This window comes from Macrosteles quadrilineatus, unplaced genomic scaffold, assembly GCF_028750875.1.
Source record: "Macrosteles quadrilineatus isolate MER2022 unplaced genomic scaffold, UCM_ALF_1.0 Scaffold_7__1_contigs__length_78375512, whole genome shotgun sequence".
Lineage (NCBI taxonomy): Eukaryota > Metazoa > Arthropoda > Insecta > Hemiptera > Cicadellidae > Macrosteles > Macrosteles quadrilineatus.
The window spans coordinates 44,201,616-44,225,536 of NW_026542600.1; the positions used below are offsets into that span (position 1 = coordinate 44,201,616).

The 23,921-nt window shown below is 35.2% G+C and overlaps 1 protein-coding gene across 2 annotated transcripts in view; it reads left to right on the forward strand.

The window, feature by feature from the left end:
* Positions 1-23,921, forward strand: part of LOC128998407 (protein Lilipod) — a 41,700-nt gene that overhangs the window by 8,535 nt on the left and 9,244 nt on the right. Inside the window, exons 2-10 of one of the 2 annotated variants that reach the window (XM_054424526.1) lie at positions 289-413; positions 4,433-4,572; positions 9,212-9,315; positions 12,023-12,149; positions 13,988-14,056; positions 17,093-17,222; positions 18,512-18,663; positions 19,424-19,578; positions 22,909-23,140. In XM_054424526.1, coding sequence (XP_054280501.1) covers positions 289-413; positions 4,433-4,572; positions 9,212-9,315; positions 12,023-12,149; positions 13,988-14,056; positions 17,093-17,222; positions 18,512-18,663; positions 19,424-19,578; positions 22,909-23,140 — 1,234 coding nt within the window. The remainder of the gene's footprint in view (positions 1-288; positions 414-4,432; positions 4,573-9,211; positions 9,316-12,022; positions 12,150-13,987; positions 14,057-17,092; positions 17,223-18,511; positions 18,664-19,423; positions 19,579-22,908; positions 23,141-23,921) is intronic. The other variant, XM_054424527.1, reaches the window with a different exon arrangement.

Sequence of the window (23,921 nt, forward strand, 5' to 3'; positions counted from 1 at the left end):
GAAAAACAGCTTGATAAAAAACAGCCATTTATTTATTTATAATATTAACATTTTTTCCCCTAGGACGCTAGGCACAGAGTCCATAATTGTTTTGCACATTACTTCAGGCTAGACCTAGGGGTTGCGGCGCTATCACCTATAACATAAAATCCATTGGTGATTTGGAGGGATTTGAACCCTGGACCGAAGTCCTGCTCTCTAACCATTAGAACTACAACTCTATGTTGAGTTATAAATGGTTTAGAGCCAAAGTATAGCAGTAGTGTTATTTCCTCTTTTATTTTTCAGATATTCCTGCTGTTGTTCATTGCTCTCTACGCCTTAAGCTACTTTATAATTAACAAATTCAGGGAAAAACATCATGATGATTTCTTTCCTATTGATGAAGATGACTATACTGTTCATAGGATAAGGTTGGTATTTTATTTAGTGTTCATATCAAGCTTTATATCTATTTGAATAGAGGCAACTATGGGCAAACCACAAGCCTTAAATTATTTTCATTTTATCGAATTTCCCTATAGGGAAGTAGCTATTACCGTAGGTGGCACGGTAAGACCTAGGCCCAGGAGCGATTAACTTTTTCATTTTGATGTCCCCAGAGGCCAAAAACATCATTTGTTCAAATTTTTATATATGTGTATATACGTCCGTGGACACGAATAACTTTGAGTACTTTTTGTCCGATTTTGATAAAATTTGGTTTAAATGTGTAAGGCGGGATAAACTTAAATGAGTTCGCGAACCAGCATGATCGGACCATGGAAATGGGGTTTAACAAGGGGGGGGGGTCTATGAGGTAAAAAATGGTTTATCTCATTTTTGACCCTCAAAACACAAAATTTCTCAATTTCTCTCTAAACCTTGAAAAAAGAAATAATTTAGTACCTATGTCAAAGTGTTTGGTACAATTACTGGAAAATGCAAAAAATTGTAAATTTAAAATTTCTATGTTATTCTTATGGAGAATATTGTAAAATGTCGTCATTTGCTTGTTTATGGATAAATTTTGATCAAACTTGGCCAATTTATTTATTTTATACTAAGCTAATAATATTTTAATAAAAAAAGCACACTTTATTAGTTTCCTTGTAGCAGCAAACCTAGGTACTCGTTAAACATAATGCTATTTAAATAGATTTGATTCAAAATCAATTCAAACAAATGGAAATTCGCTTATGATGAGTGTAGGCCTATTGGTGAGTAAATTTCTTTAACTTTTGAGGAGAAACCTGCAGAATATTTCTCTGTGTGCCATAAGGCTTACTGAATGAGTATCAGCAGTCATACCTGCCTACTATGTGGACAGAGAGTTACTCTAGAACCCTCCCCACACATTTTTATTCCAATAATCACAGCATCCAAGTGCTAAGATTGCACAAGCTGATTGTACAAAGTTCCTCAAACAGCTTTTTACCTTCCAGATTGTGACGCAATTTTTATTTCTTATATTAGACTATATTATGTAATTTAATATTGAAATGTACAACTACCCGTGCAATTGAACAAAACTAAATTTAAAATGAACGGTACCCTAGTAAGTGCTCTAGTTTTATATCTCCATCCTGAAATGTGACCGTCATGTCCATATCAGTTATTGTATGACAACACACGTGTAAGGATAGGTAATCCTATATCAGTGATTTGACAGAGATGCAAACTTTAATGTATGCTATTAAAACAAATATCCCCGTAGTATTCCTGCCATCACAAGACCTCCAAAGCCATAATTTGTTTCCCTGCATTTGGTAGTAGTGAGAACGTTTTACGAGTGCATCATGACACTGTCTGTCTATCCAAGTGTTATAGAATATCACAAAGTTATTCATTTGTCAAGTTTGCTCATAAGACAGGAATGGACAACATTTCCTGCTGTAGAACTAGTTTTTTCTTCTTGCAGCAGTCCAATAGACAGTAGTTCTGATATTCTTATTCTGATTGGAATATTCTCTTTGGCTACTAGCCTTGGCTGATGGCCTAATGACAACTTTCAGTGGCTTGTTTCCTCCAATATAATTTTAATAGTAAGGTGATTGGAGTACTGTTCAACCAATGATTCAGAAAGGTCTAAATATTACTGTTATTGGATGCCTCAAATGATTTTTAATTTTATTAATTGATTTATAATGGTTCACTTATAATGTTAAAGGAATTGACTAATTAGCATCATTATACTTATTATTTTATTACAATCTTTCCATTGTTTATTTTCATAAATACGAGGCATGTTTTTAAGTAAGTACCGTTTTTAAATTTCTCCGTTCCAGCGCTGCGATTGGCATTTTCGACATTTGCGCTGTGAATGGGCATCTATTGGTAAGCCCTAGCCGGCAATTCGAGAACAATCGGCCATGTTTACATCCGGTTATGAGCATTCAAAATGGTGCCGCCAATTAAGACTGCCGCCGACTGTTAAAAGTGGACGCTGTAATTAGCTTTTTAAGGGCTAAAGGTGTGAAAGCCATTGAAAATCATCGACAGATTAGTGAAATGTATAGCGAGATCATTATGACTGACGAAATGGTATGCAAGTAGGTAAGGACATTTAAAGACGGCCCCACCAACGTTCATGATGAACAACGCACTGGGTACGGGGACAGTAATGACGCCGCCCAGTGTGTTACTCATCATGAACGTTGGTGGGGCTGTATTTAAATGCCCTTACCCACTTGCGTACCATTATGTCACTCATAGTGTTCTCGCCATACACTTCACTAATCTGTCAATGATTTTCCATGGCTTTCACACCTTTAGCACTTAAAAATCTAATTACAGCGTGCACTTCACAGTCGGCGGCAGTCTCAATTGGCGGTACCACTTTAAATGCTCGAAACCGGATGTGAACACGGCCGATTGTTCTTGAATTTCCGGCTAGGGCTTACCAATAGATACCCATTCACAGCAAAAATGTCAAAAATGCCAATCGCAGCACTGGAACGGAGAAATTCAAAAACAGTACTTAAATAAAAACGTGCCTCGTATTTCTTCTGTTGATGTTTACTCCTACTACATCGGAATGTTTTAAAAAGAAAATCACATCTGTTTTTGATCATAATTGATCATATGGGGTTTTTTATACTAACTCAGAGAATGCCGGTATCTAGTTAAAGGTTTGAGATAAATTATTGTAGGCCTACAACTAACTTCTACCAAATTGACTAATTCAATGTTGGTGTGTTTTATTAAATAATGTTTTATGTTAAGAATTTGAAAATGTGAACTGTGTAAGATTGTACATAAGTCTGTTATACAGGGTGAGTTTTAAATGAGCTCACCCCCTAATTTTTTCTATATTTCTTAAGATATCAACTTCGCACCACGTCAGATCATTGTAGACTAGTAAGTACTTCATTTTGACTGGGTATACATTTTTGGCTGCTATCTTGGATCCGCCATAATGGATACAAAGTTTTTTAATGTAAAGGTAAGGCTGTGACTCGTCATTTCAAACTAGAATTTTATGCTGAGTACAATGCCTTAATCCGTTTTTCAAAATATTGATCCGTTGAAAAGTTATAACGAATTTTCAAAAATTTATTTTTGAACCATTTCGTTTATAACCTAATGTTAATGTGCCCCTAGTCTCAATAATTTGCTAGAAAAGGAAAGAAATCTACCACTCAACATTTTCGGGTCATATTTGCTTCTTTTTGACGAATTGGACATTTTCAGCCGCCATCTTGGATCCGCCATATTGGATACAAAAAATTATTTTAAAATGTAAAGGTGGGGTTGTTGATCAATTGTTTTAAACCACATTTTTACGCTGAATACGATGCTACAATCTGTTTTTCATAATCTTAATCCGTTAAAAGGTTTATAGTGATAGCAAAGCGGGAGTGCCGATGGAGACCTGTGGGGGTGCGTGCTTTTGAAGGGACTTGACCTGGTCTCCATCGGCACTCCCGTTTTGCTAACACTGTAGGAATATTCAAAAATAATTTTCGTATACATTTTTATATGACACAATGTTAGAATTCGCCCCCAATCTCCTATATTTGCTAGAAAAAAACAAAGATTAAGAGTTAAGACTCTGATTATTGTAAGGTCAAATTGACTTCATTTTAACAAATTATTAATTTTCTTTCGGCCAATAAAATTTATACAGAAATTCCTAATAACTTTGTAATGGAAGATTTTGAAAAACAGATTGCAGCATTGTATTTAGCATAAAAATCTAATTTGAAACAATGGGTCACAACTCCACCTTTACATTTGAAAATAATTTTTTGTATCCAATATGGCGGACCCAAGATGGAGGCCAAAAATGTATACCTAGTAAAAATTAAGTACTTTCTACTCTAAAATGATCTGACAAGGTCCGGAGTTAATATCTTAAGAAATGTAGAAAAAAGTTGGGGGGAACTCATTTAAAACTAACCCTGTACGTTTGTTTCAGTTTGTAATGTGTCAGTGATGTGTTTTGTTTCAGTTTGTGGCTTGCAACATTCTCCTTCTCTATATGTTTGTGTGCAACTATGCTCTTGCCTTTCTCCATAGCCAGTAATGAGGTTCTGCTGCACTATCCAACCAGCTACTATGTTAAGTGGCTCAATCATTCCCTTGTACAAGGTCAGTCCATGTCTCTACATTACAAGACCAAACTAGTTTGGATTTACACCACTATTTAAAACGTAATTGGAGTTTAGCATACCCATTATAGCATACAACAAATATCTTTTACTTTTAAGTATACAGGGTGACAATTAAGTATTAGGACGACTTTATATCTTTAAAACGAAAAGAGATATCACAACCATTTTTGACACGGTTGTCCATTTGAGGCCTGGTTTGCAGCATTGTTTTTAGTTTAACAACACCTTTAATTTAATCTACACATCAACCTATGCTTACCTTTAAGATTGTAAACTTACCCTCTATAGGCCGTCCCCCATAGGTGACATCCGATCACCATGTATACAAAAAAGAAGCTTACTAGTACCGGTAATGATATGCCATATTTGGATGTGATATCTCTTTTCGTTTTAAAGATATTAAGTCGTCCTAAGACTTAATTGTCACTCTGTATATCTGTTATTGCTTTTCAGAGATTTTTTTTCTCTTTTGTAATAACTTTCAAATTTTAGATGTCACTGTTTTTATTATTGTTACCAATGCTTTTCACATTGTTTGTTTTAATAACGTGAAATGTTTTTTTTTTGTTTCATTGTATTTTTCAGTCTCAATTTGGCTCTTTGCCCGTCTTTTGGATGGTTTTGTTTTTCTCTTTTTTGTTGCCCTTTATAGTACTTTTATTAAATTGTCTATCATATATGTTTTTTTGGAGTGTTAGTCCTGTAATTAATTGTTAATAATTAAGTTGTTGTTTGTTTTATATACCTGCTTGTAGCTTGCAATGTTATTGTCATCTTGTTAATTGCAAAAATGTGTGTAAAAATTATGGAATCATTTTGTAAACTAGTATATGCCGTGAACAAATGAATTGAATTTTACCTTAATTTTAAAAATAATTGTAGCACATAAAGCTCAACCAAACTTGCAAAATCATCTGCTTTAAGAATTTTGTTTGAGTATGCGCAGAGAAGTATAGTACGGAGGAAACTAGATCTAGTATTGTGAAACTAGTAGTTAAATGGTCTACTTAACGATTATCTAGCATTAGTTGCTGATGTATAGGGCAAAATCCAACATCTTCGCTTCCCCTGTCGCAGGTCGACACCATCTCTTGTAGTCTTCGTACCAGTTGGGAACAGGAGAGACCAATTTAACTCACGAATAGGGATCAGCTAATTTATTAATTATCAAATAATGAAACTTTACATAATTACGTCCAATTACAATGATACAAGAGAAAACAACTAACAATGCGTAATTGCGACTGACAAAATATTAAAGAATTTTAAAATACTGAATTTAGAACATACACGGACTTAGAAGAAAGGAGTAAGAGAAAGAAAGGGTGAGACCGCCGGCGCGGACCCGACCTTAGGACCCTACATCTCGGCGCAATCTGAGGCTTCGGCGTTGTCGGTACAGAAGCGTCAGCGTGGTTACATGACCATCGTCAGCCAATCAGCGCACGCTGAGCGCTCAGCCCATGATTCAATGTAACAATGGCTGTCCGACTAGTGCTGCGCCCAATTGATTACAACAGGCACTAATGAAACTAATTGAAGCGAGAAACGAGTCTAGAAATGTAACATTGCTTATCGAGATCCACAAGCACTGCAAAGTCAGCGCATTCCAAGGTATATCCGGCCAAGCCACGACGTCTGGTTAGGATTATTGTAGGGCTACAAAGTAATAAAATGAATTGGAGTATGAGTTTTAAGGTTCACTTGGAGACTTATATGAAGTTAAATAAACTACAATATTTGCTAGATATGGTTGACACATCAACCTAGCAAATATTCGGAGATAGCCAACGGGCCAGGTTTAGGGAGTTAGGCCAATTAGCTTAAGCTCAAAGTTAACAAATAACAACAAAATGAGGCAAATATGCCAGGCCGTCACACTCCTAAACCCCCTTACTCATTTCCCCCCTCGCCGTCATGTACTACAAAGCTCACGCTGGAAGACCCTGTAGATATAGAAACTTCTGCACAATGCTCACCGCTCTGGCTACAATAACTACCCCCTTATTAACATTTTGACTAATTTAAATGTACAGATATTTTATAATTTGAACTTGAGTTTCCTACTGCTCTGGAGGAATAATACCTGATGCATCTAACTTCCTTCATACTAAGAAAATATAAAAAAATAGTTCAATGGATCAGTAACAGTTGTTTGTGCTCCAAAACAAGACTTAAACAATTTTAGGAGCTGACTTATAAATGTACAACATTTTGTTGACAAAATATAGTTCTCCACATAGACCAAACGTGTATTTTTGACTCTCGCTTATTTTCCAACCCCAACTTTGCCTCGGATGTTAAACTTGAGCTTGTCACTTTAGGGCCTACTGATGAATTATACTAGTTTGAAAGAGGTACTTGGTAATATAAATACAAGCTTTTATCTTAATTTTATCATACATACAATATTGAAGAATGTGTTAATTTATCCCTCTCTTTAAATTACTGGTAAAATTTGCATTCTAATTGCAAACTTTACTATTCAGTGTTAGCTTTACGTCGCCATCAAGGGTATAATATTAAGGCAATTTATTATTGGTGGTTTATTTTGTTTAATAATCCCCACAATCTGTTAATGAGATCAAACAGAAAAATGTTTGGCTTTGGGTCATGGATTAGAGCCAACAAGGCTACGAGTATGCTACTTCTCCCAGATGTCTCTAGTAATTCATTCTCTGCTGGCTGGATAAACAATGATACAGGCTCAGTCGATGGATAGTATTGTACTTTGTCCTTTTTTTTGTAATGGTTTTTAAAATCAAACTTTTAATAAAATATTTCCTCATTTAGAATAAATGTACGTACATTAATAATAACTTAAAATAACCTAGTTCCAGGTAAAAATTAAACTTGTCATACCATTCAAAGAAAACAACTAAGCCCATTAAGGCTGTCAAGTGTTTTTAATATACAGTAGACTCCCTCTTATCCGGACACCTTTTAACCGGACATCGGTTTAACTGGACTACACTCGGCAGAAATTACATCTCTTTAACGAGACAATTTTTATCAGCACATCGGTTTAACCGGAGTGGATCGGCAGGAAGTGGGCGGTACTGAAACGACCGTTCTTGTGGGAAAGATTTTAGACCAGTAATCACGTGTCTGAATTCAATGCTCTCCTAAATTTAAGTCAAATACTGTATACAGTATGCATTTAAACGGTCCGTTTTAACGACTCTTTGGGAACGTCGGTTTAACTGGAAAAATCTTTATCCGGACTGGTCTCGGTCCCGAGTAGTCCGGATAAGAGGGAGTCTACTGTATATATATATATTTTTTTTATCGAACTAACCAATTATATTCAAAAACCTAACATTTTTTTACAATATTAGAGTCATGTCAACTTTATTTTCAAATGTGATACAATAACTTAAACGGAAATTTAGTTTCAAAGTTCAATAATATTATTTCAAACTGAAGATAAGAAATTTGTGAAATAAATCCTCTTATACAGAATGGAACATGTGAAGACAAATTTGATTATTATGTATAGAAAATCTATAAATGGTCAATCTATGGTAAAACTAAAAATAAATGCAGTAGCTAATATTTTTAATTTAGATTGTTATTTCGAGCATTTCCAAAAAACAAATCTTCAAGAATAAAGAATTTATTCATCTTTAATTATACAATATACAATAGGTGTCGTCAAAGTATTAACAAAAACCAACAGATAATATCTCGAGTGTCACAGCTCAGGTACTCTTCTGTGGTATAATAGGCGAGTCTTTAGGTGAGTTGGTGGCTCAGTCGGTTGCGTCACGGACTTTGGACCCAAGGCAGCGATGTCGTGGGTTTGGATCCTGATCACTGCTGCAAACATTTTATCAGTACGGTTAACCTTCGTACTGTACCGGCTCACTCTTGCTATGCTGGATACGTTCCACGCACAGGCAAATAGTCTTATGTGGACGGGCAAATGCAAGGTTAAAGGAGGTCACCAACCTCTTTAATAGAAAATAAAATAAAATGCCTTTATTTTAGCCACTTGCTAATAACATTGGTAAATTTCTTATGTGGTAACATTTTTACATTGGTTGGCAGTTTATTATACATTCAAATGTGATGGCAACTATAGCTCTTTTAATACTTATTAAGTCTAATACTAGTGAGAATGAACAGAAGAGGTTTTTGAAAATATGGGTGTTTTTTTTTTTTTTTTTTTTTAACAAAGACAAGATTGTAGTAAACAGACAAGGTTGAGTAAGTATAGTAAGTTCAGGAAAGTCTGTTCTGCATGACTCATTACCATTTGACAGGCCACAGATGACTCTAATTGTTTTTTTTTTCAAACAAACACTTTTTTGCTGAAGGTGAATTGCCCCATAATGTTTTACCATAAATAAGATACACGAAAAAATCCAAAATAAACCATAAAAAGCACATTAGAATTAACACAGGTTTTCAGTTTTCTCAACAAACAGGTGTCACGAGCAAGTTTTTTTACAAGTTGTTTACATGTTCATCCCAACAGAGTTTACTGTCCAGATGAGTACAGTGTACATTGAATACATTCCTCTCTTAAAATTCATTGTAAGTTATTTTCCCAGTACTGTAGTTTTACCAAAAGATTTGCTATTGTTTAGAACTAATTTATGTTTGGTTTTCAGGTTTGTGGAACCTTGTCTTTTTATTTTCCAATGTCTCGCTCTTCATTCTTCTGCCTTTCGCCTACCTCTTTACTGAATCTGAAGGGTTCACAGGCAACAGAAGGGTAACATCAAATTCCGTTTACAGTTTTAGGATTACATATAGCCATAAATTTTGCTGTTAACAATTTTAGTCGGTATAACTAAGTACAGGAACTCTAAAATACAGATGAGATATGTTTTTAACTTGGATACATTGTCAGAATTGAATGCTAATGGTCTGTTAATCTTTTCATCTACAGTACAGTATCTATTTTCAATAACATCTGATATAAATGAAAATATTTTTTCCCAAGCTCAAATTTACAGCAAGGTAAAACGATCCGCTGATTTTCACTTGCTCTCTTGACCTTTTGTTTCTGTAATTGAAATCAGCTGTTTTACTGTTTAACAATCTGTAACATCATGATGAAAAGTATCATTCAGAACCTGTACCAAAAGTGATGAAATTTGGTGTTCCTGTGTGAGGCTTCACATATGAAACTTGAGTGCATACCGGAAAATTCCACCTTCAGTACTTATTATATGGTTTAAAGAAATAAACTTTTTTCTAAAAAAAAACAGTATTTATGTTGAATTGTTGAAAATTAGATTATTTAATTTTGTTCAAAGGGCTGTTGATACTTAGCCTACAATCAGTGGTTGTAGTGCCATACCAGTACATACTTAGACCCACAACTCTTTGGTTTACCTGGAATAAAAATATTGCCTATAATTTTTATTAAACATGCTACAAAGTTCTACTTGTATTCTAAGTAGAGTAGAAAATGTGCCAATACTTTCAAGAAAACTATAAAATAAAGAGATTAGTAGCTGTACTCTTTTACTATTTTCAACAATTGAATGAACGGGATTAAACAAAGTGCACTTGTTTGAAATATGTCTGACTTTATTGCCATTATATGAGGCAAGTAGGACCAAAAAATTATCTTACCAAGCATTTTTATTCCTACTACACTATAAGAAATAATTCTAATTTTAAAAAAGCAGAAAGTTTTTACCCCTACATTGTTAAATCTTTTCAAAGAACTACAGTTTTTACATGTTGCGTTTTACAAATCAAAAGAGCACAGCTATTTTTTACAAAAGATGGCTACACAACAATGTTTATAATAACTCTTTGGTTGCCATTGCTTTAACATTGTTGTATCATGGTTACACAATTGTCTATTATATTATTTATATTTCTTAAAATCCTAATTTGCCCTGATTAACACCAAAAGTTAATTTAGGACCATAACTTTAAATTTAAAATAGAGTACGGTACAGTTTAACTCAAATGATCCTGATCCCCGGCTATTCAGATCATCTTAAGGAGAAACAATATATAAATTAGTGCAGAACATTTTTTTGCAGTTAGTGGAAATTTTAATATTTTATTGTGTGCTAACTGTGTCATATCACACGGCAAGACTGTCCCGACCATAGAAAAACATATTGTCCATTTTGTCGTTCCAATCGGTGGTTGTAGTGCCTTACCAGTACATACTTAGCCTACAATAGAACCTCGTTAACTCTAACCTTGATATCTGGAATTACTTGATACCTCAAAGGTTTGATAATCCCTTTGAAAATGGTCAGGTAAATGGCAATGCTAGAAACCTTTATAAATCGAAGGTTATAAATATTTTACCGACGACCATTTTTTAAAGTAGCCGTTTCAGTTCAGTTCTTAGAATTGAACAGTTTCTCATAACAGCATTGTTTACTTTCATAACAGCATAGTTTTACGTAACAACACGGGTAATGGACCAATGAGGTTCAAGGATTGCGAGAGAAGAAGTGAAATTGTAATGATTTGAACTTCAACTAATCAGCTGTTCAGGCCAATTTAATTGTTGAGTGGTGCAATTAGAGTTTGGTACAATGTTTTGTTGCATCACTGTCAGTGGCAATCAGAGGTTATAAACGAAAACATAACCTCTCTTGGAAGTTATGAGTAGTGATTTTTAGTAATTAAAACACTGTCGTAGGTAAATAGTGTATATGCATCTCGCGTAAATGGTGTTAACGACACTCTTAGAAATTTTAAAAAAAAAAAACTTAAATTTTCTACTTGTGTCGTTAACACTATCTTTACGCAATCGTTGTGTAAACCACTAAAACCTTGATAAGTCAAATTTTGAAGTTTTATGATCTGTAATACTAAACCTCTACTACTCAAAGTTTCTCGTTCACAAGCTTCAATAACTCAAAGTTTAACTTTAGCCTATATTTAGAAGTTCTCAGGAATTGTCTCAATTACTCAAAGATTTATGCCATACTGGGCAAGTCAGCTGTTTTTTATTCTTGTTGGGATGTGAAAATCCATCTTCCTTGTTTGTTTGTCTTGTTCTGTCATGTAAGCCAGGCCTTATATGACCTTATATTATAATATAATATTGAGATTATTTAGTGCGCGTCGGACATCATGTTGTCAGTTACGCGTGAATGTAAAACGTTGATATACGACATAAAAACTGTGATCCAGGCAGTTGATGACTTGTTAAAAAAATTAATATCTTTAGGAATCTTACAACTGAAATTTTGATGTACAATTCTGAATTTTTTTTAAAACTGGGAAAACAATGAGGCTAAAGGTGAATTTTCATGCAGTGTTTACAGATTTAAGTCAGAAACTTCAGCATCACGTTTAACTGTTGTGATAGAACACATCTGGATTTTTGATATCCGGGTGTAGTTTAGTCCCAATACTCCCAATTTATCCGTTTAGTTGGGGTTCTACTGTGGTTCTTGTTTGATCTAAAAGTTGTAAATGTATTGATGTTTCAGGGTGTGGTGTCAAGGTTGTATGAAACTTGTGCAGTTCTCTCTCTGTTGATGGCAATAGTCCTGGGACTCACCTATGTTGTGGCCTCACTCATTGACAAAGACAATGCTGACATCCAAACTTTTTTCAGTGAGTATCGATTGTTTATATCGGTTTACCTTTAGATACTGAAGTAAATGGATGGACCAGTTGTAGTAAATTTTTATCTATATGGACCAGTTCTTCAAAGGTTTATTGCGGACATTTGAATGAACTTCAAACAAAGAATGGACCAGTTGAAGTAAACTTTTCATCTTTATGGACCAGTAGTTGTAGTAAATGTTTATCTATATATGGACCAGTTGAAGTAAACTTTTTATCTATATGCACCAGTTGTTGTAAACTTTTCATCCATACGGGCCAGTTGTAGTAAACTTTTCATCTATATGTACCAGTTGTAGGAAACTTTTCATCTATATGGACCAGTTGCAGTAAACTTTTCATTTATATGGACCAGTTGTAGTAAACTTTTCATCTATATAGACTATTTGCAGTAAACTTTTCATCTATGGACCAGTTGCAGTAAACCTTTCATCTATACGGGCCAGTTGCAGTAAACTTTTCATCTGTATGGACCAGTTACAGTAAACTTTTCATCTATATGGACCAGTTGTAGTAAACTTTTCATCTATGGACCAGTTGCAGTAAACCTTTCATCTATACGGGCCAGTTGCAGTAAACTTTTCATCTGTATGGACCAGTTGTAGTAAACTTTTCATCTATATGGACCAGTTGAAGTAATTTTTTTTTCAAAAATAACATAATTGAATGAACTATAAAGTGGTTTAAATTATATTGATACTGTCAAAACGATCCTTTGTAGTTAGTTTTCTTAGTGTCAAGTCAAGTCTACTTGACATTCTTCTGACATTCACCTATTGGGTCTGATGATGATTGGAGTGTCCAATCAAAATTGATCACCACACCACTTACCATCTTTCATATGCATTTACCGTCTTGTGAGTCAACAGTATAAGTGTAAATATATTATTACTAGTGTTATTAGACGTATATCTTTTTTTTTAGGTAAAGCAAATTTCAATAGGGAAGTAGTTATAACTTTAAAAATCATGGTAAGACCCAGGTTCCGGACCTCAAACTTTTGTTTTTAAGAGTCCCCAGAAGCCAAAAACTACACTCAACAAAATTGTATATGTATGTATCTAAAAGCCTTCATAAAATAAGCAACATATATTTTAATGGGTTGTAAACTGTTAATTTTTTTGAAATTGTTTAACATTTCAAAAGTTTTTTACCATTTAATTCAGCTCAAACGTGCAGTTCATTACGTTACTATTCTAAAACTATCACACTCACTGAGATATTCAAAGGGCTAAACCCAGTATGTTCTCCCATTTTGTCTCAGTGGGGAGAGGATAAAGTAGATTAATTAGGGTAAACTTCTGTTTGGGTGCAGGCTTATCTAACATTGTTTGTTTATGAAAATAAACACCCTGTCTACATATAATTTGGTAAAATTCTCATTTCATGGTAGGGTTTTTAAGATTCAACAAAAAAAAAAACATATTTGTGTGTTACTCATAGCAACAAACTTAAAGTTCTCATAGAGTCCAATGTTATTCATACGTAGTGTAAGTGTAAGGCATGGGTGTAGATTAATTTCCTTTGTCAACATTGGATAAATTCAATAACGCAACTGTAAATTGGCTTTGTATGCAGGTTTAGATATTTAATGTTCTGCTTTTTTAGCCAATTCAGTTTGATCAAATTGTTATTTGTGTTTATTCATCTTTATATTTGAGAGTAACAATAGCTGCAATAACATAAGATCTCTCAAAATATTTTTACGTAAACATCATTATCCCAAAGAAGCATAATTTTAAGAAAAGGCTACTTCTAAAATGGCCATTGCTGAACTTTTGAGTTAGGTATCCTAATCTGTATAATAATCTGAAATATTGTTCCAGATCTTGGCAGCTACTATCTTCCGTTTCTGTACTCGTGCATATCGTTCTTTGGAGTACTCATGCTATTATGTAAGTCCTTTTGATCCTAGCATCTTTTTGTTCTGCATTTAGCATGGCTATAAACAGCCGAAAACTGCCTAATGTGTGCTTCTTGCTAACTGCAAGACATACACTAGAACTACTAGGCCTACGCTTATTTGGTTTACCAACATTAATAGTTCAGTCGGCCACTAGGTCTAATGAACAAGCAATCCAAGACGTTGTCTCTTTGACCAAGGGGTTTCAAATTCCATCTCAGTTGTCACTTGCATATTTAGTTCTTTTGTAATTCACCTTTATGTGACAGAGTTAGTGGAAGAAACCCACCTGGAAATTGACAGAATGGACGTATTCATTTTGGGCTGCACCTTTGGTCAGGTAGTACACTGCAGGCAGATTTTGACATTACAAGTCTGCAGGAACTGAACAACAAATTTGCTATCATTTGCTGTTATTTGCAATCGGTATTCATTAAGTTCCATCATATTGAGTTGAAATGCGCTGGCTACATAGAGGTTCACATAACATATAGTAGCACTTTTTTTAAATCAATAATTACTCAGCTTTTAATTCTATTCTAACCACTATCCATTGTAACTGTTTCCAATCATTGACGCTTGTACTATTCTCAAAGAATATGTCAATAAAGAAATTGTCTATTGTCTATAAAGGTTTTCCTAGCTTTCAAATTTAGCTGCTGAATATGGCTGCGGCATTATGAATGTCCTAAGACCATTGTTTTCATGGTATAGCACATATTGAATTGGCAGCTTGGATAACAGCTGTACCTGACCCTTGTGCTAAGTGTTGGGGCCATAAAACACAGCCTTATTCGGCAGCTAGGAAAGCCCGCGTTATGCATACTAAAGTTGTATCATAATCTAACTGCAGCAAACTCTCTTTGGTCCGAACCTCATTAATACAGACTTTGTACTACCTGGACAGTAGTTGTAAAAGTTTCATACAACTAATTTTATTAATCCACCACTGTTAACTCCACAGTTTCCTGTGTTATGTATTGTTTAGCAGTTTGTAATCGTCAATATGTGTGTAAGTTCAATGGTATAGGTAAAGGAATGGGTCAGATTTTTTTTTTTTTTTTTTTTCTTTGCTGTAAGATTTGTTTATAACATGCAATTAGTACTAAAACGGTTTCAGAAAACCACTGCCTTTCTTCATATAAAGATAAGATCACTCATCTCATCAATTCCTTGTTCAATGAAGGGGTGTTTCCGACTGAACTACAACATGCAATTGTTCGCCCCCTTCACAAAAAGGGTAAAAAGGTTGATATAAACAATGATCGTCCTATTTCCCTTGTTTCAAAGATATTTGAAAAGATTTTTCTTTCTAGGCTGATATCTTTTATTGATAAATACAATATTCCTTCCCCAAATCAATTTGGCTTCACAAAAAATAGGACATACAGTCGATGCCATTCGCTTTCTAGTCTCATCTTTGACTCAATCCCTTGATTCAGGAAAGGCTACATCTGGAATCTTCTTCGATCTTAGCAAAGCCTTCGATACGGTAGATCACGGCTTCTTATTGGCCAAACTTTGCTCACTCGGGATAAGTGGTGTGGCTCACTCCTGGATAGAATCTTATCTGACCGGCAGAACTCAGGCAGTTCAAATTCCTTTCATTGATGACAAACTGTTCAAAGTCTACATTTTCACCTCCCCTGGCAATCACTCACTGCAGGGGTTCCTCAGGGCTCCGTGCTTGGTCCAGTCTTATTCATCCTTTTTATTAATGACCTGCCAAGTTGTGTGCCTGACTCTGAGGGTAGGGTATGTTTGTTTGCTAATGACACCTCATTGTCGTTGTCTGCAGCATGCGTGCGCGACCTCAGGATGAAAGCGATTGGTCAGATCAGCTCAATATTACATTGGTTTAGCTGCAATAACTTGTTTGTAAACAGTGCCAAAACTCAAATGATCGAGTTTTATATCAGAAACAAAGAAAACACTGTACCCTTGGCAATTTCCATAGACAACGATCATTTCATTCCGTCCTGTTCAGAAACTAAGTTCCTGGGTGTTCACATCGACAGCCAGTTGAAATTCTAACCTCACATAGATTATGTTTGTAATAAATTGAGTTATAATATATTCTTAATAAGAAATTTTGCAACATTTTGGACTCTAAAGTTCTAGTGGTGGCTTACTACGGACTGGTTTTTCCTTTTCTTTCATATTTAGTTGCAGTTTGGGGACATTCCTAAATAATTCTAAAAGAGTTTTAAACAACAAAAGAAAGCCGGACACAAAAGGAAATACACACAAAGAAATACACAAAGGAAGTACGGACGGGTGACGGATATATCCGTCTAAGTCTTTGGCGATAAATGACGTGTGGCGGATATATCCGCTTATCAGACCTGTTTTTAAGAAGCGTCGTAAATTTTCCTGTAAAACACTTTTTGCTAACTATAAAATTATTACTTTTCCGTCCATCTATATCTTAAACTGTCTTATATTTGTTAAGAAAAATTTTGACCTTTTTAAAAATCTGTCTCACCCTATCTCCTATGGTTTGAGAAGCTGGTTTAGACATTCCAAACAAAAAACTTCTTTTTTTTATAATTTATTTTGCAATGCCATTCAACTGCTCAATGCACTGCCCGCTCCCCTGAAGATGGAAAATAGTGTGGACAAATTTGGCAAAGGGGTTAAGAGTCTTCTTTTGTCACGGTGTTGTTACAGTGTTGAAGGCTTTTTAAGAAAACAATGATCTTTAGTTTTTAGATTTGATCAATAAGAAAATATTGTTTAAGAGAAATTTTGTTGACGCTATTATGCAGTTTGTAACAACTGTAAAAAATAAAGATGTTTGAGTTTGGGCATGGACTGTTTTCCCACTACAAAGCGTCTATCCAGTAGAGAGTATTATACATCGATGGTCTAATCTAATGGTTTAGGAATAAATCAATAGTTCCACAACTATTTACCACACTGTATAAACTGTATAATCATCTATGGTCTAATGATGGCAGAACACTGGAAAACTATGTGAATCAGTCAATAAATCAATTATGTAATAAATGCATTTGTATGATTTCAGTGTGCACTCCCCTGGGTCTGGCAAGGCTGTTTAGTGTTGTTTCTAATCTTCTTGTTAAACCGCAATTTCTCAGAGATCTTCACGAGGAGTTCTACATTGCAAGCTTGGAGGAAAATGTCTACAAAACAAGGTAGACACAATCACTTTGACAAAGATATATTTTTAGTGAATTACCATGGTAGATTTCTGTTAGATACCAAATCATGACTAAACTGCTAAATTACCTTCGTAAAAATACTTTATTTTGGCCCTTTCATATGCTCAACCTGCATATACATATTACAAAACAGTCTACACTTAAAATAACTTACAAAATTACACACATTAAGCCAGCAATCACACAAATTCTAATTCAGTTCTAGGCCATATACGCTCTAAGTGAAATTTTTAGTGCTTCCTCAAATTACTGGTGATTCTTGAAGTAACCAGGACCTATAGAGCTGAGTAAATGATTGTAGTATTATAATAAACAACAACAGACATTCAAATTTAAGGTATATGGTTCTTTTCACAACATTAGCGCTATTTTAAATTTACTTTTAAATTTTTTTCAGTTAGTATTGTACTACAACCATAATCAATTCTAAGAAAAGTACAGTATTCTACTTTCAAGTGAAATATATACACAGGTTTTCTCTGTCTTGAGAATACTTTTGGGCTTCACTCATGTAAAACTGTCCAGCACTCATCAGGAAACGCATAAACTTAACACTCAAGTAGACAAACATTGAATGGCCGTCCTAATGTTAATCCTTCACGGACGGGTGACGGATATATCCGCCTAAGTCTTTGGCGATAAATGATGTGTGGCGGATATATCCGCTTATGTTTTTTGATGTTCCGGATGGGAAGCGGATATATCCACCTTCTCTTCACACAGACTGGCAGGTGCTTGATCAGATGTTTCGCGGTACCAAGGCGCCACTTTCCTGCTCTCTCCATGGCTGCGCTCTCTCCCACACTCGCCCCTCTCCCGTGTCACCCCCTCTCCTGCGCACTACCCACCTCTCCTACGCTCCCCCCTCGAAGTTTCGCGCTCAACACTACGTTGTCTTTATTTATTGTTTACATATTGTTCTTTATTTTCATGGTCATATCTTCAAAGACGGGTAGCGGATATCCTCATAGTTAAATACGAGTAAAAAATTATTTTAACAGTATGAAGTGTTCCATTGTGTTTATTTTATGTATACTTATAAAACAAAACACAAATAAGGAAAATTAATTTTTAATTTTTTCCTATAATTTTTTCCCGTTCTATGTCACGATTTCGCCTGTCCGGGAACGGTTAAACCGGTGTTTCACAGGACTGACAAAAAGTCCTGTTACCTCAGAGTCAAGTTGATTTAATTTTTATTATACGCAACGAATGTATTGTGTTCTTGTGAAAAACTAATGACTGCTTTTTACATTTTTTAGGTTGGAGACAGCTAAAAAGACTGGAAATTACTTGAGTCCCGTACCAATGAATTCTAAGTCCCCAGAAAAAGTGTTGCGGCTAATCAATGGTGCTTTGTTGGTAGGGTTAACTGAGAAAGTAGAAGAACTTACTCACCAAAGGAAAAAACTTGGTATGCAATAGATTGACTAGCATTAACTATTATCAAATGAGATTAGGATTTTTTGAGAGGATAGCAGGCTTACCTGAATAGGAAAGAGTCAAAACTGACACAGGAAAAACACAAAACTTTACACTACACAAAGTGTAAAGTTTTGTGTTTCCTGTACCAGTTTGTACTCTTTACCATTCAGCTAAGCCTGCTATCCTCTCAAAAATCATAAAAACCTAGGCTCTTGTGCTCTATGTTACACTCATAAAATGAGATTAAATAATTTAAAAAAGGCTTGGTTGTAATTTAAACTTATGTGTGTAAATATCCTCCATTCAACTGATTTTTAATTCAGTAGAAACTCTTATTAAAAATAGCATTAGCATGATCTTAGTTTTAGTTTTGGATCTAGTTTTATTTATCATTGGGAATCTAAATAGCAAATAGGGTCACTCTAATCACTGTTTGATCTTCACCATTGCAGTGCCTGTTCTAAACTATGAATTGTCAACCATCCTATATAACCGACGATGTGTGTTACATGGTGACAGGTGAAATATAAAATGTTGTTTCCTAAACATTTACTTGTATCTCAATGATTATCATGACAAACTCCTCTCCTCGTTACCCTGTCATAATGGTTGATCTACCTACCATAAAAAACTTCTTAGCCACAATACCTTTTACCATATCCTACTGTTTCCTAATACCTTCTGCTTTCCTTCTCCCTTTTCCTCTTTTTTAGAGAGAAAAAATGAAGAGCGTGTGTTGTTTGACGTAGACATGCAGCGCCACACGTGGGTACTTCAGCGTAACGTGGTATACCCTGTGTGTATGTTGTGTTTGCTGTGTCTCACTGCTATCACTGTGCTAATGGTTTGGCAAAATGCAGTGGAGCTGCTGATAGGCATCAAGGCTCTTCCCATCAGCACCAGGGTAAGTTCTGCTAACCAGCTTTAACATGTTTGTTTAACTAATGGTAACACTTTCTACAATTCAATAGTGCAGCATGTCCCCAGCATTTCTACCCGTGTCCCACTGTTATTTTTTGGCTCACTTGTGCCTGTAGCCATTCATCGGTATGTATCCTGTATCTGTCTCACAGTTTTATACATTTTTAATTGTTGTGTAAATGTATAGTAGTTAAGTTTGTCATGAGTTCTGTACAAGAATACTTAAAAATCTATTTGTGGACATTCACCGCTTAATATAGTAGACTCCCGATTATCCATGGTAATTATTGGCTGAGTTATAATAGATAATTTAAATTGTGGATAGTGCAAACCTAACCTAAAATGTGTGGGAAGTAAGAAACATTGACTTTGAATGTATAGTTAACTATATTCAACTCAAGGCTCGTGTGGGACTGTCTTGCTTCTGTGTCTGAATTGGGTAGGAGAAACCTTACGCTCTGCTAGGTGCCTGGACACTCAGGCATTGAAGGAAATGAAGCGGCAGATAGACTAGCAAATGCTGCCTCAGCGACAACAATGATAGGCCCACAACCCTTCTGTGGCATTTCACGAAACAGTGCATGTTCTTCGATTGCGTCATGGGCCAAAGAAAAGCATCGTAAACGCTGGCTCGACACTCCCCTTCTTAGGGTCAGCAAGCTTATTCTGTTTAGGCCTTCTAAAAAGGTTGCCTCTGACCTTTTGAGACTAGATAGACGAAGAATCAAATTAACTGTAGAACTGATAACTGGTCATGGGCGATTCAGGAAACATTTACAACAGATGGGCTTATTTGATAGTGAACCGATCTGTAGGCACTGTGATAGGTTAGAAGAGACAGCCGATCACTTACTCTTTGACTGTAACGAGCTCTCTGATGCTAGAATGACAACTCTTGGTAATCTGGCTAGAGGAAGATATCTTCCTGAGGATGAACTTATCGGGAAGTTACAGGCATTCATTGGACACCTTAATTTGTAAGGTCTACAAGAAAACAATTGTCTGAAGTGCGCAATAATTTGATTTCGGATGAAGTGCTTTATGGTCTTGGCCTGCCCCTGTTAGATAAGATAAGATAATAGTTTATTATAGTATAGCTTTAACGCGTTCAGTGCAGTTGCACAATGGCACGTGGCTAATGCGCTGTGCGGTTGAGTGCGCCAAACATGTTTAAAAAAAACTTAGTTTAATCCAAATGAGAGGCATATTGTAGCATGTGTTGCCTTCCAGTCGTTGTGGTCATAGTTTTACAAGAACCCAACAGATAGCAGCACTAAACAAAACTGCTAGCAGGCCCTCAGTATTACCAAATGGAAGGAAAAGGCAGGGTAAAAAACCTAAATTTTGAGGTTAGGTTCCTTCCACAATGCTAAACTACAGTAATTGTCGTTATTCAATTCAATTTTACTAATTCCAAGACAAAACCCCACACTAAACTAAATTTTGAACAGTCTCCACCAGCAATGAAATTGTCAGATCTGAAAACAAATTATTCAGGATTGAAGTATAAAACTGGCACAACAAGCGGCAAGTGAAACAACGTTCCCCGTGCGAAGCTGAGCTCACACTGGATCAATACTTTATAGAGTTAGGAATGCTACATAGTTAAACGTAGTCTGCCCCGCGTGCCAGTCCCGCACTACGTTAAATAACGTAGCCGGCACTCAACGTGTTAATACAGGTTTAGGTAATAATACAACATTTTTAAATTCTGTCTATATACCTTTTAAATTTATTTCACCCACGTCTATTTACATAATAAAAGCTAACCGAAAGCCTATTTCATATAGGCCTAGTAATAACAAAAATCAAAACCCACACAAAATGTAACTTATCACTTATCAGATATAATTAATGACTCATCGGTGGTCGGCAAAGTGAACAACAATAAGTCTATAGTCTCAGTCTGTACGTGAGATGATGCACCTTTTTCCGCTAATATCTGGGTTTTCACTGTATAATGTGCTTTTAACTTCCATTGTATATTTTTTATTTCAATTTTTTTGCGGTCTTGTATAATCTTCAGTGTGGTTAATTCTCATGTCAACAATCAGGAGTTTACTATACAGTATATCAGTTGTAGAGAATTCAGTCAATTCTGATGTCTCAACTAGAAGTTAGGCTTCCACAGTTAAAGTAGATGATAGAATCGGAAGATAAATGTGTTGTTAAACCGGTTAAATTACTGGCCGATGTTTTGGATGCATTCTGGATATTTATAACTCATAACAGTCATAACATTTCATGCACAATGGTAAGTAATTATGAAAGAAATTTTGGCATTACTGACACTGAAAAATAATAGATTTGTTATGTACAATAGAGACTGTAGTGTACGAATAATGCCTACGTAAATGCTATGCTGCAGTGTTGTACAGTGCTGCTCCCAGATAGAAGTGAACATGAAAATATTCACAGCTGATGGGAATTGTTTAAGAATAAACATGACATTCTTCTCAGTATTCTTTTAAGTGTTTTCCCAGTTTGTGAATGTTTCCTGGTTTCCTCTAGAAAACAGCAATCTTTTTCAGAGTGAAGAAGAGCATGAAAAACTTTTGTTTTCAATATATTTGTCTCACTTTCATGTTTACAGTAATTTAATTTCCTAACTGACTTAATTTTAAACCGTCCTTAGTTTTAAACCGTATATTTGTCCTGTCCACAGTTGACATTTAAGAAGCATTTTGATTACTTTAATTTTTTCTAAAACAGTTTATTTCTCAACATTTTACTTTGCTTATATGCTCACTCTGAATAACAACTAATCGGAAGAAAATTAAAGCTAAGTTTATTTTAATCGAATTACAATCCTTAGGAAATGTTATGTGTTAATGTAATTAATGTATGTGTATGTTAATGTATGTGTAAATGTTATTATTTTATTAATTTGTAATACTAAAATGCTCTAAAAACAACAAAACAAGGTTTTAGTTGAAAAAAAAACCTGAAGTAGTATTTTGAAGATCAACAATATGCAAACGTAAACTGATAGTATTTTTTGTTTCCTGAGTTTTCAAGTTTGCAATGTTATTTTTAACGTGCCTTCTCAACAGTGTAGCTCAGTTAATGAACATACTAACTTCAATGTTTGATTATATTGTGTCACTACTGAAATAAGATTTTTTAGTTGTCACTCAATAGTCTAATGGACAAAATATAATGAGCAATTCATAAGAATAGTGATTTTTTTAACATGATAAAAGTGGAAATTTTTTACATTGTTTTAAAATGCCACTTTGCACACTAGTTGCAAAAATAACTGTTTAACAGTTCTATATTTCTACCAAACAATTTTTTTTGTTTATGTTTGCAGCAATTCACTCTTGGCCTGACATCTTTGTCCAAGCTGGGACCAGTAGGGGCTGTGTTGGAGGTAGTTCTGATCCTCTACCTAGCTGCCACCTCAGTTGTGGGACTGTACTCTCTCCCTCTACTGCGAAGACTTACCCCCTGTCAGAACAACACCCCCTTCTACCATCTACTGGCCAACTGTATCTTGCTGCTTGTACTCAGCTCAGCTCTGCCCCTCCTGGCGCGAACTCTTGGTCAGTATTGATCTTGTCTGATGTCCTTGATCATTTGGGCCTTCATAATGGTCCTGTCTAATGAAACAGCTGATCTTGGTTAGCCATTCTACACTCATCAGGTTTATAAACATACCTAGGTGGCGTCCCCATCTCAAATGATATTATTGTAAACTATACTGCAGGCCAGAGTGAGGCAGAACCAGCCGACCCTACTAATAGTCTTGGCCTTGTCACTCAAGTCTATTGTGAGCACCCAGTGTTGCAGACTGCACAGGAGGCCGTTAGGGAGACATACTTTTGGCTCTACTATCTCTATATTTGAAGAAAATAATATACAAATCTGGTGTTATAAACGTACATTTTAATATTCTGTTCATTTTTATACCAAACTGATAGTGATATTTAATTTTTTTTAATTACAGTACTTTTAGTTTGAATATAAACTTGCAGATCGTCCATAAAAATTCACAGATTCAAGTTTGGAATCAAAATTACCAGGAGAATAAATTAATTTATAACATCAAATTTGTATATTTTCTCCAATAAAAAAATAGAGATAGTAGAGCCGGAGTATGACTCACTGACTAGATCACCAGTCACCAGTCACTTCACTCCCTAGTGAACACAATTGACTTGAGGGATAAGATATTTGTATGGTCGACTGGTTCTGCCTCACTCTGGGCATTTTGGTGTAGTAGGCCTATATCCAATCAAAAACTTCAGTACAGCGAAAAAAATCTTTGCATAGAATCATATATAAGAACTAGTCATGGTCAAAACCAGAAAGAAATTTTGAATC